At 44.7% G+C, this 14,135-nt stretch overlaps 1 protein-coding gene across 3 annotated transcripts in view; it reads right to left on the minus strand.

The window, feature by feature from the left end:
- The window catches only part of CUNH20orf96 (chromosome unknown C20orf96 homolog), a 23,652-nt gene extending 11,920 nt beyond the window's left edge, over positions 1-11,732 (minus strand). For 2 of the 3 annotated variants that reach the window (XR_005782067.1, XM_040447420.1), the window contains exons 1-4: positions 11,533-11,732; positions 11,222-11,270; positions 10,530-10,647; positions 1,634-1,746 (exon numbers count right to left, since the gene is read on the minus strand). Coding sequence is in view for 2 of the 3 variants with exons in the window: in XM_040447420.1 (XP_040303354.1) it covers positions 1,634-1,746; positions 10,530-10,647; positions 11,222-11,270; positions 11,533-11,552 (300 nt within the window). In the remaining variant the exon portion in view is untranslated. Of the gene's footprint in view, positions 1-1,633; positions 1,747-10,529; positions 10,648-11,221; positions 11,421-11,532 lie in introns of those variants that run through there. The other variant, XM_040447421.1, reaches the window with a different exon arrangement.
- Between the last annotated feature and the right edge of the window lie 2,403 nt (positions 11,733-14,135).

Raw genomic sequence — 14,135 nt, forward strand, 5'->3', positions numbered from 1 at the left:
GAGCCTGTTTCCGATTCTGTGTCTCCCTCTCTCTCTGCCCCTCCCCCATTCATGCTCTGTCTCTCTCTGTCTCAAAAATAAATAAAACGTTGAAAAAAAAAATTTTTTTTTTTTTAATTTTTAAGAAAGAAAATAATAGGGGCGCCTGGGTGGCTCGGTCGGTTAAGCATCCGACTTTGGCTCAGGTCATGATCTCACGGTCTGTGAGTTCGAGCCCCGTGTCGGGCTCTGTGCTGACAGCTCAGAGCCTGGAGCCTGTTTCAGATTCTGTGTCTCCCTCTCTCTGCTCCTCCCCTGTTCATGCTCTGTCTCTCTCTGTCTCAAAAATAAATATACGTTAAAAAAAAAAAAAAAAAGAGGGGCGCCTGGGTGGCGCAGTCGGTTAAGCGTCCAACTTCAGCCAGGTCACGATCTCGCGGTCCGTGAGTTCGAGCCCCGCGTCGGGCTCTGGGCTGATGGCTCAGAGTCTGGAGCCTGTTTCCGATTCTGTGTCTCCCTCTCTCTCTGCCCCTCCCCGGTTCATGCTCTGTCTCTCTCTGTCCCAAAAAAAATAAATAAACGTTGAAAAAAAAATTAAAAAAAAAAGAAAGAAAATAATAAAACAATAACAATAAACACCAGAAATATGAGTTCCTCCTTTAAGAACGCTGGGCCACCTCTGAACCTTTTTGCAAAATTGAAGGTTAAAGGGAAGAAAAGGTTTCATAGCATTCTTCCTTATTTCTTTATTTAGTAATTGTTCACTGAGCTCTTAAAAACTTTCTCAAAACAAACTGAGGGTTGATGGGGGGTGGGAGGGAGGAGAGGGTGGGTGATGGGTATTGAGAAGGGCACCTTTTGGGATGAGCACTGGGTGTTGTATGGAAACCAATTTGATAATAAATTTCATATATTGCAAAAAATAAAAAATAAAATAAATAAAATAAAAAAATAAAGCAGAAGATGAACAAACATCTGAAATGTATTACCAGACATTTATTGATAGCCAAACCCATGAAATTTCATGGGGAAAAAAAAACTTTTGGAAAAAAAAAACTTTCTCGAAGAAGTTAATAATTCTTCTACGGTATTTTGTAGTATTTATAGTATTCAGTATTCTACTTTCTTCTATGGACACAAAGACTCTTCGTCATTTCAAATACTTTGAAACGTTGTTCTGAAGCCATAGAAAACAATGGACGGTGAGAAAATTGCTTACCTAAAATTGTATCAGAGGTGTGAAAAATGTACTAGTAAGCATCTAAGCCCTGCTTCAAGGTGCATCGTATTCCACGAAAGGTTCATTTACTAGAAATGTCTTAAAGGACAAGCCACCAGATTGTGTTCCTCATGCAGTGAAATAAAAAGCGATTCTGATCATTTTCCTAGTCTTAAACACAAAGGCAAACACTTTGCTTAAGTGGCTCTGGTACTACCATTTTCTGGCTATGTGACCTGGTACAAGTCCTTCATCGCCTTGCACCTCAGTTTTACGCATCTGTAAAATGGGGGTGACGATAAGCATGCCCATGGCATTGCTAATGAGGAAATGAGCCCAGCATCCACCAAATGTTCAGTGCGTGTTTGCTATCGCTGTCCCCCGACCCCTCTGCCCCCACCCTGGGCCCCGGTGCCTGTGGGAGGATGCTCCTACCTTCATTAGCCGGATTTTGGCCTGTGCCTTTCCAGAGTCCAGCTTCTCTCTGTGCATTTCTCGTGGCTGCCTCAGCTGGCTTGTCATCGACGTGGCGGACTTGGAATGCAACGCTAGGGCATGGGAAAAGGCAGAGAGGGAGTAAGGATATAGGCAGGCCTAGGATCGGGTCCCAGTACCATCCATTGAGGTGGCCCAGGCCCCAGCCCCACCCACTCTCGACCTTATAATATGTGACAGTGAGGCAGAGCATGAAACTCACATCTACCACTAAGCTCCCAGGCCTCACTTTGGGCCTTGATGTAAGGGACAGGGAAGTGCAGGAGGCTTCCCCGTGACCCTGGACACGGACAGAGGGGAGGAGCGAGAAGGGTAGCACAGGAGACGGCCGGGTGCCCGCAACCTCTCCCACCAACCCGGCCGGTAGCAGAGTCAGACAGGGCGGGGGTTAAGGGCAGGAACTAATCAGCCAGACAGCCTGGGTTCGAATCCAGACGCTGCTTTCCACTAGCCCGTGAATTTGGGTGGGTCACATGACCTCTCCGTCCCTCAGTTTTCCCACCTATAAGACAGGAGTGATCATCATGCCTACTTCATCGGGTTGTCGTGAAGATTAAATGTTATTCTGCTTTAAAGTGTGTCGAGAGGGGCGCCTGGGTGGCGCAGTCGGTTGAGCGTCCGACTTCAGCCAGGTCACGATCTCGCGGTCCGTGAGTTCGAGCCCCGCGTCGGGCTCTGGGCTGATGGCTCGGAGCCTGGAGCCTGTTTCCGATTCTGTGTCTCCCTCTCTCTCTGCCCCTCCCCCGTTCATGCTCTGTCTCTCTCTGTCCCAAAAATAAATAAACGTTGAAAAAAAAATTTTTTTTTTAATTAAAAAAAATAAATAAATAAAATAAAGTGTGTCGAGAAGTGCCTGATCCACACTCAGTGCTGAATATGCATTTCTCGTTGTCACTGCTGTTACTGATGACCTGAGGATTGGCATCAGAACCACAGCACCACACGAAGGCACAGGAGCTGTGCAAAACTCCCGACTGGCTGTCTGAAATACCTCTAAAAGCTGTGGCCCTGCCAGATAAGGAGTATACGAAAATAGTTCCGATCAGAATAAGGCATTTGGAGGACATGTTCTCAGAACCAACCCCTGCTTCCTCACAGCGTGTCATGTGCCAGCCCGGGACAAATCACCCAAATCAAGGCACCTGGGCGGCTCAGCCGGTTGAGGGACTGACTTCGGCTCAGGTCACGATCTCATGGTTCATGGGTTCGAGCCCTGCATCGGACTCTCTACAGTCAGCACAGAGCCTGCTTTAGATCCTCTGTCCCCCACTCTCTCTGCCCCTCCCCTGCTTGTGCTCTCTCTCTCTCTCTCAAAAATAAATTAAAAAAAAAAAATCACCCAAATCATCATGAATGCTGTGGCCACATTCTCGTCCCCGCCACCCCCCCACCCAAATCCCTACTCCAGGTGCAACCCAGTACAATTCAGAAAAATATTATTTCTTCAATGCATCGACACAGCTAACCCTGGAAGATGTTAGCATTAACTGCTGAAGTGATGAAGTAAACTACAATAATGTTGTGTTAAAGTTATGAGTTATCTGTATACGCCGGGTATTTAATTGTAGTGTTTAAAAGATGGAATGATTAATAGATTAATATTGTGGTTCTAATTTAAAATGTGTAAATGAGATTTTGATTTAGATTTGTTTCAAATTAAAAGTTTAAGACGTTCTTATTAAATGTGTATAAATTACCGAAACATGAGAGGACATAAGATTACCCATATCTCGAAGTTTATTTATTAGATGTACAAGCATTATTTAAATGCTTGATGGTCTTTGTGAATCAGACAAGCGAACCCTTTGAAAATGAAAATTCAATATATGAAACTTTAAGATGTGGCTTAAAAGAATTAGGGGAAATTAATTAACCAACTTCCCAAATCCCCCTTAGAAGTGTTTGTAAAAATTATAAGATTAGTAAGTTGAACTCAAATAGTTAGGGAGATTTGTAGCTTTAATAACGACAATTTATTTTCATTAATGGCAGTAGCCCTGATATATCTTTTTTATTTTTAATTAAATTTATTACTGGGGCACCTGGGTGGCTCAGTCAGTTAAGCATCTGACTTCGGCTCAGGTCATGATCCCAAGGTTCATGAGTTTGAGCCCCATATCGGACTTGCTGTTGTCAGTACTGAGCCCACTTCGGATCCCCCGTTCCCCTCTCTCTCTGCCCCTCCCCTGCTCACACTCTCTTGCTCTCAAAATTAAATAAAACATTAAAAAAAACACACACACAGAGAGAGATCTTCTGTATCCTTAACCCAGTCTCTCCCAATGGTAGCATTTTGCAAAATCACCTACAATTTCAGAACCATGAAATTGATGTTAAGACAGGCAAGATATAGAACGTTTCCATCACCGCAAGCATAGCTCATGTTGCCTTTTTTAAATGTTTTTTTTTTAATGTTTTATTTATTTTTGAGACAGGGAGAGACAGAGCATGAACAGGGGAGGGTCAGAGAGAGGGAGACACAGAATCTGAAACAGGCTCCAGGCTCTGAGCTGTCAGCACAGAGCCCGACGCGGGGCTCGAACTCACGGACCGCGAGATCATGATCTGAGCCGAAGTCGGCCGCTTAACCGACTGAGCAGGCGCCCCTCATGTTGCCTTTTATAGCCATAGTCTCTTCCCCTCCCCTTACCACCCTCCCCCAGCCTGTGTCCCTAACCCCTGGTGATCACTCATCCGTTCTCCATTTCTACAATTTTGTCATTCCCAGAATGCTACATAAATGGAATCGTAGAATATACAACTTCTGGAATTGGCTTTTTTTCACTCAGCAAAATTCTGTGGATTCATCCAAGTTATCGACTGTATCAACAATCCGTTCCTTTTATTTTTGCGAGAGACAGACAGAGCACGAGCAGAGGAAGGGCAGAGAGACGGAGGGAGACACAGAATCTGAACAATCCTTTCCTTTTTATCAATGGATAGTATTCCGTGGTATGGATGTACCATAGCTTATTTAACCATTAACCATTAAAGGACATCTGGATTGCTTCCAGTTTGAGAGTATTATGAATAAGGCTGCTATGGAACATTCATGCACTGGTTTTTGTGTGACCCTAAGTTGTCACGTCACGGGAATGAATGCCCAAGAGTGCAATTGTTGAACCGTGATGAGAACTGCATGTTGGTTTCATTAGAAACTGCCGAAGTCTTTTCCAGAGCAGCTGTAGCATTTTACATGCCCACCAGCAACACATGCATCGTCCAGCTTCTCCTCTTTGCCGGCATTCGGTGTTATCACTATTTTTCATTTTAGCCAGTCTGATAGGCGTGTGGTGACAAGTCACTGTGGTGTAACTTGCACGGCCCTAATGGATAATGATGTCAAACATCTTTTCATGTGATTATTTACCATCTGGATATCCTCATCAGTGAAATGTCTCTTCGTGTCTTTTGCCCATTTGCTAACTGCACTGTTCTTCTGTTAAGAGTTCTCAATCTATTCTACGTAGCAGTCCTTTGTCAGATGCAGTTCGCAAACATTTTCTCCAAGTCTGTAGCTCGTCTTTTCATCCCCTTAACAGAGTCTTTCACAGAACAGGTTTTTACTTTTGATGATATCGAACTTCCCCATTTATTTCATTTTTCTTTTATGGATCAAGCTGTTGGTATAAAGTCTGAGAGCTTTTCACGTGGCCATGGGTCCCAAAGATTTTTCTCTCCTGTATTTTCTTTCCTAAAAGGTGTACACTTTTACATGAACACATTTAATTTTTATTTCATTTTGGAGTTAAGTTTTGTCTAACTTCTGAAACTCAAGTCAAGGTTCTTTTTGTTTTTCTTTCTCTCTCTTTTTGTTTTTTTGTTTTTGTTTGTTTTTTCTTTTTGCCTATGGATGTCCACTTGCCCCAGCACTATTTGTGGAAAAGGCTTTCTTTTCCTCCACTGAGCTGTTTTTGCACCGTTGTCAAAAATCAGCCAGGCATATTTATGTGGCTCTATTTCTGGTTTCTCTGTCCTATTCCACTGGTGTAGGTGTTTATCTCTGCTCATTCTATGCTGTCTTGATTAATGTAGCTGTATAGTAGGCCTTAGTATCAGGTAAAGTGATTCTTCCCACATTATCCTCCTTTCTCAAAATAGTTTATTCTAGGGCCTTGCTTTTCAATATAAATTTTAGAATAAACCTATGTCTATAAAACACCTTCCTGGGATTTTGATAGGAATTACATTATACACAGAAATCAAATTGGGGAGAATTGGCATCTTTACTATGCTGAGTGTTCTTTTTTTTTTTTTTTTTTAATGTTTTTATTTATTTTTAAGAGAGAGAGGGAGAGAGAATCTTTTTTTAAATTTTATTAATTTTTTTTTAATGTTTCTTTATTTTTGAGATACAGAGCGTGAGCGGGGGAGGAGGAGAGAGAGAGGGAGACACAGAATCTAAAGCAGGCTCCAGGCTCCGAGCTGTCAGCACAGAGCCCGACGTGGGGCTCGAACCCACAAACTGTGAGATCATGACCTGAGCTGAAGTCAGACACTCAACCGACTGAACCACCCAGGGGCCCCCACTATGCTGAGTATTATAATTGTGAACATAGTATGTCTGTCCATTTATTTAGGTCTTCTTTGACCTCTTTCATTAGCATTATGTAATTTTCAGCATACAAGTCCTATACATTCTTTGTTAAGTTTATGCCTAAATATTTCAATTTCTTTGGATTATAAATGTATTTTTAATTTTGGTTTCCCCATACTCATTGTAAGAACATAGAAATGTGGTTGATTTTTTTGTGTACTTGTATTCTGCAACCTTGCCAAACTTATTAATTCTAGTTTCTTTTAGATTTAGTAGATTCCTTAAGATTCTCTACATAGACAGGCATGCCATCTGTAAATAAAAACAGTCAAATCATTCTATCTGACTCATCTTGGTGTTGATGTCTGTCTTTTCTCCTTCATGTTGTGATTTTCCTTATTCTTGGTATGACAAGTGCTTTTGTCGTATCCTTGATGTTTATTTTTAATGCTTATTTATTTATTTTTGAGAGAGAGAGATAGAGAGTGAGCAGGGAAGGAGCACAGAGAGAGGGAGACAGAAAATCCCAAACAGGCTCTGCGCTGTCAGCATAGAGCCCGACATGGGGCTCGAACTCACGAACCGTGAGATCATGACTTGAGCTGAAATTAAGAGCCTGATGTTTGAGGTGCCTGGGTGGCTCAGATGGTTGAGCGTCTGACTTCGGCTCAGGTCATGATATTGCGGTTCACAAGTTTGAGCCCTGGGTCAGGCTCTGTGCTGACAGCTCAGAGCCTGGAGCCTACTTCAGATTCTGTGTCTCCCTCTTGTCTCTCTGCCCCTTCCCCACTGATGCTTTCTCTCTCTCTCTCTCTCTCTCTCTCTCAAAAATAAATAAGCATTAAAAATTAAAAAATAAATAAATAAAATAAAAACATTTTAAAAAAAGAGTCCAATACTTAACCAACTGAGCCACCCAAGCACCCCCAAGTTTTAAATAATACTCTGGATCCTACTTAATCTTCATTTTAGCAGACAGTCCGTCCCCTGCTGAGACGTAGCATACAGGCCAGATGACTGCTCACCCCTTTAGCAACCAACCCACGTTATTCTTTCCAGTTTTCAAAGTCTTCTTATGTTTGTTGTGTTACATCTAGGGCTTTTTTAGTTGCAAAAGGGAGGAACAAGAAGGAATGGGGTCATCCCGTCTTGGGGGAATAAGCTGATGCATCTTGTCGAAGACACGAAAGCTTGCCTCAAGGACATGACTTTGCTTAAGACATTTTACCAACCGAAGCCTCAGTTCCTTCATCTGTAAAATAGTGATTTTTATCTCCCAGGTCGGAAGGAATAAATGAAGTGGTGACCTCCTTGTACCCGTCTATCTCAAGTGTATTGAAAGTTTTGCGTAAAAAACATTTTTTCATAAAAAAATAAAAAAAGGGGCTCCTGGGGGGCTCAGTCGGTACACCTTCTGACTCGTGACTTCGGCTCAGGTCATGATCTCACGGTTTGGGAGTTCGAGCCCCATATCGGACTCTGTGCTGCCAGCGCAGAGCCTGCTTGGGATTCTGTCTCCCTCTCTGTCCCTCCCCTGCTTTCTCTGTATCTCTCTCAAAATAAATAAAAATAAACGTAAAAAAAAATTTGTTTTTTTTTTAAGTTTTGTGTAGTTACATGTTTGAGGTTGGGACTGTGAACTCTATGCAGCCGGAAACCCAATCTGTCTCCGTCACCATAAGTCAACAACACTCAGCCCAATTTTGGGCACGTGGGTACTCAGCAAATGGATGCTGCTGAATGAATACATGAATGAATGAATGAATGAATGAATGACGCCTCTGCAACAGAGCCTAACATAAAATAAGTCCTCAGCAAGTGGTAACTATTTTCATCATTGTAATTTACACAGAGGATTTCACCGGGCGTAAAGCAGGAATCTCTGTAGCGGGGGCTGCGAGAGGTAACCTAGATGGAATTGCAGGAAGGGAGACAGGAACACCAACTCAGTTCCATGTTTCTCCGGTGCCCACAGACTCTCCATCGACCTGTGGTTAAGACTGTGCACCCTGGAGACAAACTGCCGACTGTCACAGCCTGGCCCTGCCCCCTCCTACCTGTGGGACCTTGGAAGTTACACCTGTCCATGCCTTATCTAGAAGAAGAGGTGATCGTCACAGCACCCACCTCACGGGGCTGTTGAGAAGACTAAATGAAGTGATGTGGGCAAAGTGCCGAGAACAGTATCTGGCACATAATAAGTGCTTGGCCTGTGTTAATTACTCTGGTTCTTACTGTGGTTGTATGTTACACATCTCACTGTCTCCCCAGTGACAGAAGGAAAGGAGTTTCCCTGTGGATGCTGTATGAATAGATCTAAAGCCAAGGACACAAATTCTGTCACTACCATCAGGCCTTGTGCTCAGCACTTAACATCCAAAGCTCTTGACAGGGGCGTTTTAGATACATCGGAAAGGAGGATTTGTGGTTCTCACAAATACTGGGGGTCCCGATGGGCATCTGTGGGTGGGGGCCAGGGATGCTCGATAGATAGCCCCAGAATAGGACAGCCCCACAGAACACAGAAGTCTCCTACTTCCTGCATGACTTTCCAAAGCCCTATCAGACACTGATGTAGGTAAAAACCATATTTATAATGATCTGATCCCAGAACCTGACTCTCTTTCACGTATAAACACAAAGAGGGGGCACCTGGGTGGCTCAGTTGGTTAAGCGTCCGACTTCAGCTCAGGTCTGATCTCACAGATCGTGGGTTCAAGCCCCGCATCGGGCTCTGTGCTGACAGCTCAGAGCCTGGAGCCTGCTTCGGATTCTGTGACTCCCTCTCTCCGTCCCTCCCCTGCTCATGCTCTGTCTCTCTCTCTGTCTCTCAAAAAATAAATAAACGTTAAAGAAAAAAATTTAAACACAAAGAGTATTTTGTAGGGGGTTATGGTAATGCTGAATTTTCCAAGAAAGCAGCTACAATCAAGGGAAGATTGTGCTCTGTTTTGTTAAGAACTTTACCAAGAGAGGGGCATCACTTTGGAAATCGTGACTGCAATGAAAAATCCCTCTGGCCATTTGAGTCCCTAACATCCCACCACGTGTCAGCCTGCATTTGCAACTCTTACATTCACTGTGACTCCGCATCTGTGAATAAGCTTCTGCCTACTTTGTCATATCTTCTAATAGAGTTCACCCTGAGTATTTACATACTAAAATAGAAGTTATTTAACTATAAACAGCTTTCCTTTTTCTTTTCCTTTACTTTACACTGAGGACATTATATTGATTTTTAAAATTACATACATAGGTCAATTATATTATCTATGAAGTTTATCTCAGATACTAAAGGAATATTACAAAATATTTGTTATTAAAAGGAATGTTGGGTCTGAGAAGGTTGAGCAACAATGCTTGACGCAGATCTTCTCATTTAATTCTTGCGGCCATCCTATCAGGTCCTCATATTACAAATGAGCAAACTATGGGGCGCCTGGGTGGCTCAGTCGGTTGAGCGTCCGACTTCGGCTCAGGTTATGATCTCGCGGGTCATGAGTTCCTGCCCCGCGTCGGGCTCTGTGCTGATGGCTCAGAGCCGGGAGCCTGCTTCAGATTCTGTGTCTCCCTCTCTCTCTGCTCCTCCCTCCCACTCATGCTCTGCCTCCCCGTCTCTTTCAAAAATAAATAAAAAACATTTTTAAAAAAATGAGAAAACTAAAGCTCAGAGAGATGAATGGCTTTTCCAAGATGGTAAAGGGCAGAGCCAAGAAGTGAACCCAGGTCTGCCTGAGCCAAGGGCCTGAGAACTCCCTCAGAAGGCATAACAACAATGTGGTGGAGATTATCCTGAGTTGACCAAACCCTGTTTTCTTGGCCTCCTGGACACACAGCAGGACATTTCTCCTCTTGTGGTTATGGGTAGTCATAGGACTGAGCTACAGCCACTGGAACATGAGTGGGAGTGATATGTATCACTTCGAGTCTAAAAAAAAAAAAAATGTCCACACAATTACCCATATCCTTGCTGTCTCTCTCTCTTTCTCTCTCTCTCTCTCTGAGTGCAGAAGTATCTAGCAGAGGACTCCAAGGCCTCACAAACTGTCAGAGCCACAAGGCTAAAGAAGCCTGGATCGCTGAATGACCATGTGGACAAGATTACCTCCTCCCCTGCAGATCCACAATTGTTCTTTGACGGAAATGAGAAATAGGCTTGAATATTAACCCTTGAAACTTGGGGATTGTTTGTTACCGCAATTAGCCCACTCTAATACAGTTGATGTCACCAAAGGCCGAGGGCATACACGGCTGTCCCGGCTCCCGCCCACATACCAGCCCTCAAGGGTTTCTGCCCACCTGGCGGGACACTAGTCAAAGCCTTCACTCTGCTCTTCTTACGGCCTCTGGATTGTAGGACTGGAGGCAGAGTAGATGGCTTGGTTTTCTGCTTGGACCGCTGCCATGGAACATAATCCTACCAGATACAACACACTCAGTCACACAGCCTGATGGGTTCAAATCCCAGCTTCACCCCTTACAGATATCTGTGACCCTGAGCAAGTGACTTTACTTCTCTGAGCCTCAATTTTTCTCATCTGTAAACTAGGTCTAATTATAAAACCCACCTCCGCGGGTTGATGCGAGCAGTCCAAGGGATATTTGTGAAGCATGTGGTAAGAGCTTCAGAAATGCTATCACTTTTTTATCAGCCAGCCAGAATTTACTAAGCACATCCAGGCTGTGAGGTGCTAAGAACTGTGAGAAACAGAAGGCATGGAAAAGACCCAATAGAAAACCATAGTAGCGATCAGAGATAAATAAGAGAGCAGTATAAAATACCCTCACGTTCCGATAAGGTGATGAGAAAAAAACAGGCTCCGAGAATTGCCCCCGGATCCTACAGCAACTGTGTGACACAGGCAGGCCTGGAATTCAGGTCTCCAGACTCTATCACCCGGGACAGTCACAGCCTGGGGGTTCAGGGCAGGAGGACTGCAGGCCCAGGGTCAGCAAGCCCCCAATCTGCTCCTTAGCGCTCCCGGACTCACCAGAATCTGGAAGTTGTGGACTGTGGAGCGAATCCCAGAGCGGTTGGGTCTGGAAAGAGTTGGGGCGGGAAAGAACGTCCATCACTCCCAACCCACGGATTGTAACAGCAAACGCGAACAGGGTCTCCCAGTTAACTACCACTGGAACGCGCGGGAGCTGGGAGAGCCCGAGGGAGAGGCGGGGCTAGGGAGATGAGGGCCGGGGAGGGGGCGGGGTCAAAAGACAACTAGGCCCAGACCAAAAGAAGCCGGGGGCGGGGGGTGGGGGACGCATGCGCACTTCACCACCCATCGATGCTCCTTTTACTTACTTTGGAAAGACATGGGCCATTGGGGAAAGTGGAAGAAGAGTCGTGAGTCCGCGGGGCTCCGATCTCTTGCTATGCCTATTTATTCGGCTTCTGCAACTCTTCTGTCTGAGCGTGGACCACGTGGTAACCTAGGCCGCTCAAACTTTCCAGCGAGACCGGGCTGTCCGTCTCCAAGGAAACGGACGCGGACTACCGAGCGCCTTGAGGGACTAACCTCTCAAGGAGAAACGTAGCTCGCCACATTCTGCTCAGCTAGGTTTTAAATACCATCCTTCAGCTGGCCCCAGCCATCATCCTAAAGAATTATGTCATGTTTCTCTTCTCATCAAACCTCCATCACTTTCTTCTTCATCCTTATTCTTGGCTAATGATTTTGCTTCCTATTTCACTAAGAAATCCTGGGGATCAGTAAATTCACAGTTTCGTATCATCTCGTGGAGCCACCTAATTGCCTCCCTCTTATGACTGTATGAACTGCCTGTTAAGACAGATTCCTACAACTGTGCACAGAATTCTACCCTCCCTCATTGTTCTCTGAGATACTGCCCCAGGAATTTCCACCTTTCCACTGAACCTGCCCCTGTCAAGGCCACCAGTGTCCTCCACTGTACTAACACCACAGTCACTTCTCATCTTTCTTGACCTATCTGCAGCATTTGACACAGCGGATCACTCCTCCCTTGAAACACTTTCTTTTTTTTTTTTTAATTTTTTTTTCAACGTTTATTTATTTTTGGGACAGAGAGAGACAGAGCATGAACGGGGGAGGGGCAGAGAGAGAGGGAGACACAGAATCGGAAACAGGCTCCAGGCTCTGAGCCATCAGCCCAGAGCCCGACGCGGGGCTCGAACTCACGGACCGCGAGATCGTGACCTGGCTGAAGTCGGACGCTTAACCGACTGCGCCACCCAGGCGCCCCTCTTGAAACACTTTCTAAACGTGGTGCCCAGGAAACCACTCTCTTGAGTGGCTTCCTGACCCCTTCTCTTCTCCTTTGCTGGTTCTTCCTCTTTTTCCTTTCGAGTGTCTCAAGGCTAGAACCCAGCCCTCTCTTCTTTATCCACTCACACTCCATTCACGTTCCCTTCCAGTCTTGTGACCTCAGATGTCATCTCTACCTAGATGCCTCCCAGACTCGTATCTCCAGCCTCTACGCTGAATTCCAGCCGCATACATCCAACTGCCTACTCAGCATCTCCACTTGGGTGCCTGATAGGCAACTCTGACAGGCAACTCTTTCCCCCAACTCAAAATGGCAACTCTCTTCCTGGAGTCATCCTTGACCCATCCTTTTTTTAAAAATATATATATATTTATTTTGAGAGAAAGAGTGCGAGCAGGGGAAGGGGCTAAGCAGGCTCTGCACTGTCCACACAGAGCCCAACGCAGGGCTTGAACTCATGAACCTTGAGATCATGACCCGAGCTGAAATCAAGAGTTGGATGTTTAACTGGCTGAGCCACCCATGCGCACCCCTCCCCCTTGACTCATCTTTTGATTTACCTCTCACCCCACATCCAAGTCTGTCAGCAATACCTTCAAAGTATATGTGGAATTATACCGCTTTCTACCACCACCCACCCATACACATACTTTGCTTTCCTCTCACACCCAATCTACAACCTTGCAGCACAGAGAGACCTGCCTGGCCCACAGACTTTTTTTTTTTTTTTTTTCCTCTGTCTTCCTCTCCAAAACCTGCTTCTTATTTCAAGGTCCATCTCAAAGCATGCCTCTGTCACAGTCTCCTAACTAACCTTTAAAAAAAAAAAAGTGCAATGCCAGAAGTCTGTCAATAAGAACCCAGACTGAGGCGCCAAACTGACCAATTCTGATATCCTTCCATGGCAATAATTTGCCAGAAATGAGTAAAGTCTCCCCTCTGTAGATGGCCTCAGTGCCCATCTGGACGGAGTTTTTCAGAGTACCTGCCTGGCCCCTGTAGCTCCTGGTTCAATGATCTCTGCAGTAGGCCAATCTGACTGCTAAGGAGAATGGCTGACAATTTCTAAAGAAATTCACTGAGAAATGTAAATTTTCAGTCTTTTACCCAACTCTTAGGGAAGATTGCTGACAGTGATAATCAACAAGAAATAAAGCTAAAAATGACCAAAAGAGACTACAGAAATCTTGGATCTGCAAAATTTGACCTGAGAAAAAGGGAATCGATGGAAGGAATGGCCATACACATACCGACAAAATCTTCCAATATAAGATGTGGCTAGTAAAATTTCAGATGGAGCCAGAACCCAATCCACAGGTCAAAGCTTTTCAAAATACAAACATTTCTTTGTAGTCAGAAATAAAACAAATATGCTTAATATATGTTTGGTTGGATGAGAGGTCCTGGATAGTGCAGTAAGCCAAGAAGAACTGTTTTAAAAAAAATTTTTTTTTTAACATTTATTTATTTTTGAGACAGAGAGAGACAGAGCATGAACAGGGGAGGGGCAGAGAGAGAGGGAGACACAGAATCGGAAGCTGGCTCCCGGCTCTGAGACATCAGCCCAGAGGCTGACGCGGGTCTCGAACTCACGGACCGCGAAATCATGACCTGAGCCGAAAGCTCAACCGACTGAGCCACCCAGGCGCCCCCAAGAAG

Source organism: Herpailurus yagouaroundi, unplaced genomic scaffold, assembly GCF_014898765.1.
Source record: "Herpailurus yagouaroundi ecotype Mexico unplaced genomic scaffold, PumYag 196, whole genome shotgun sequence".
In the NCBI taxonomy this organism is placed as follows: domain Eukaryota; kingdom Metazoa; phylum Chordata; class Mammalia; order Carnivora; family Felidae; genus Herpailurus; species Herpailurus yagouaroundi.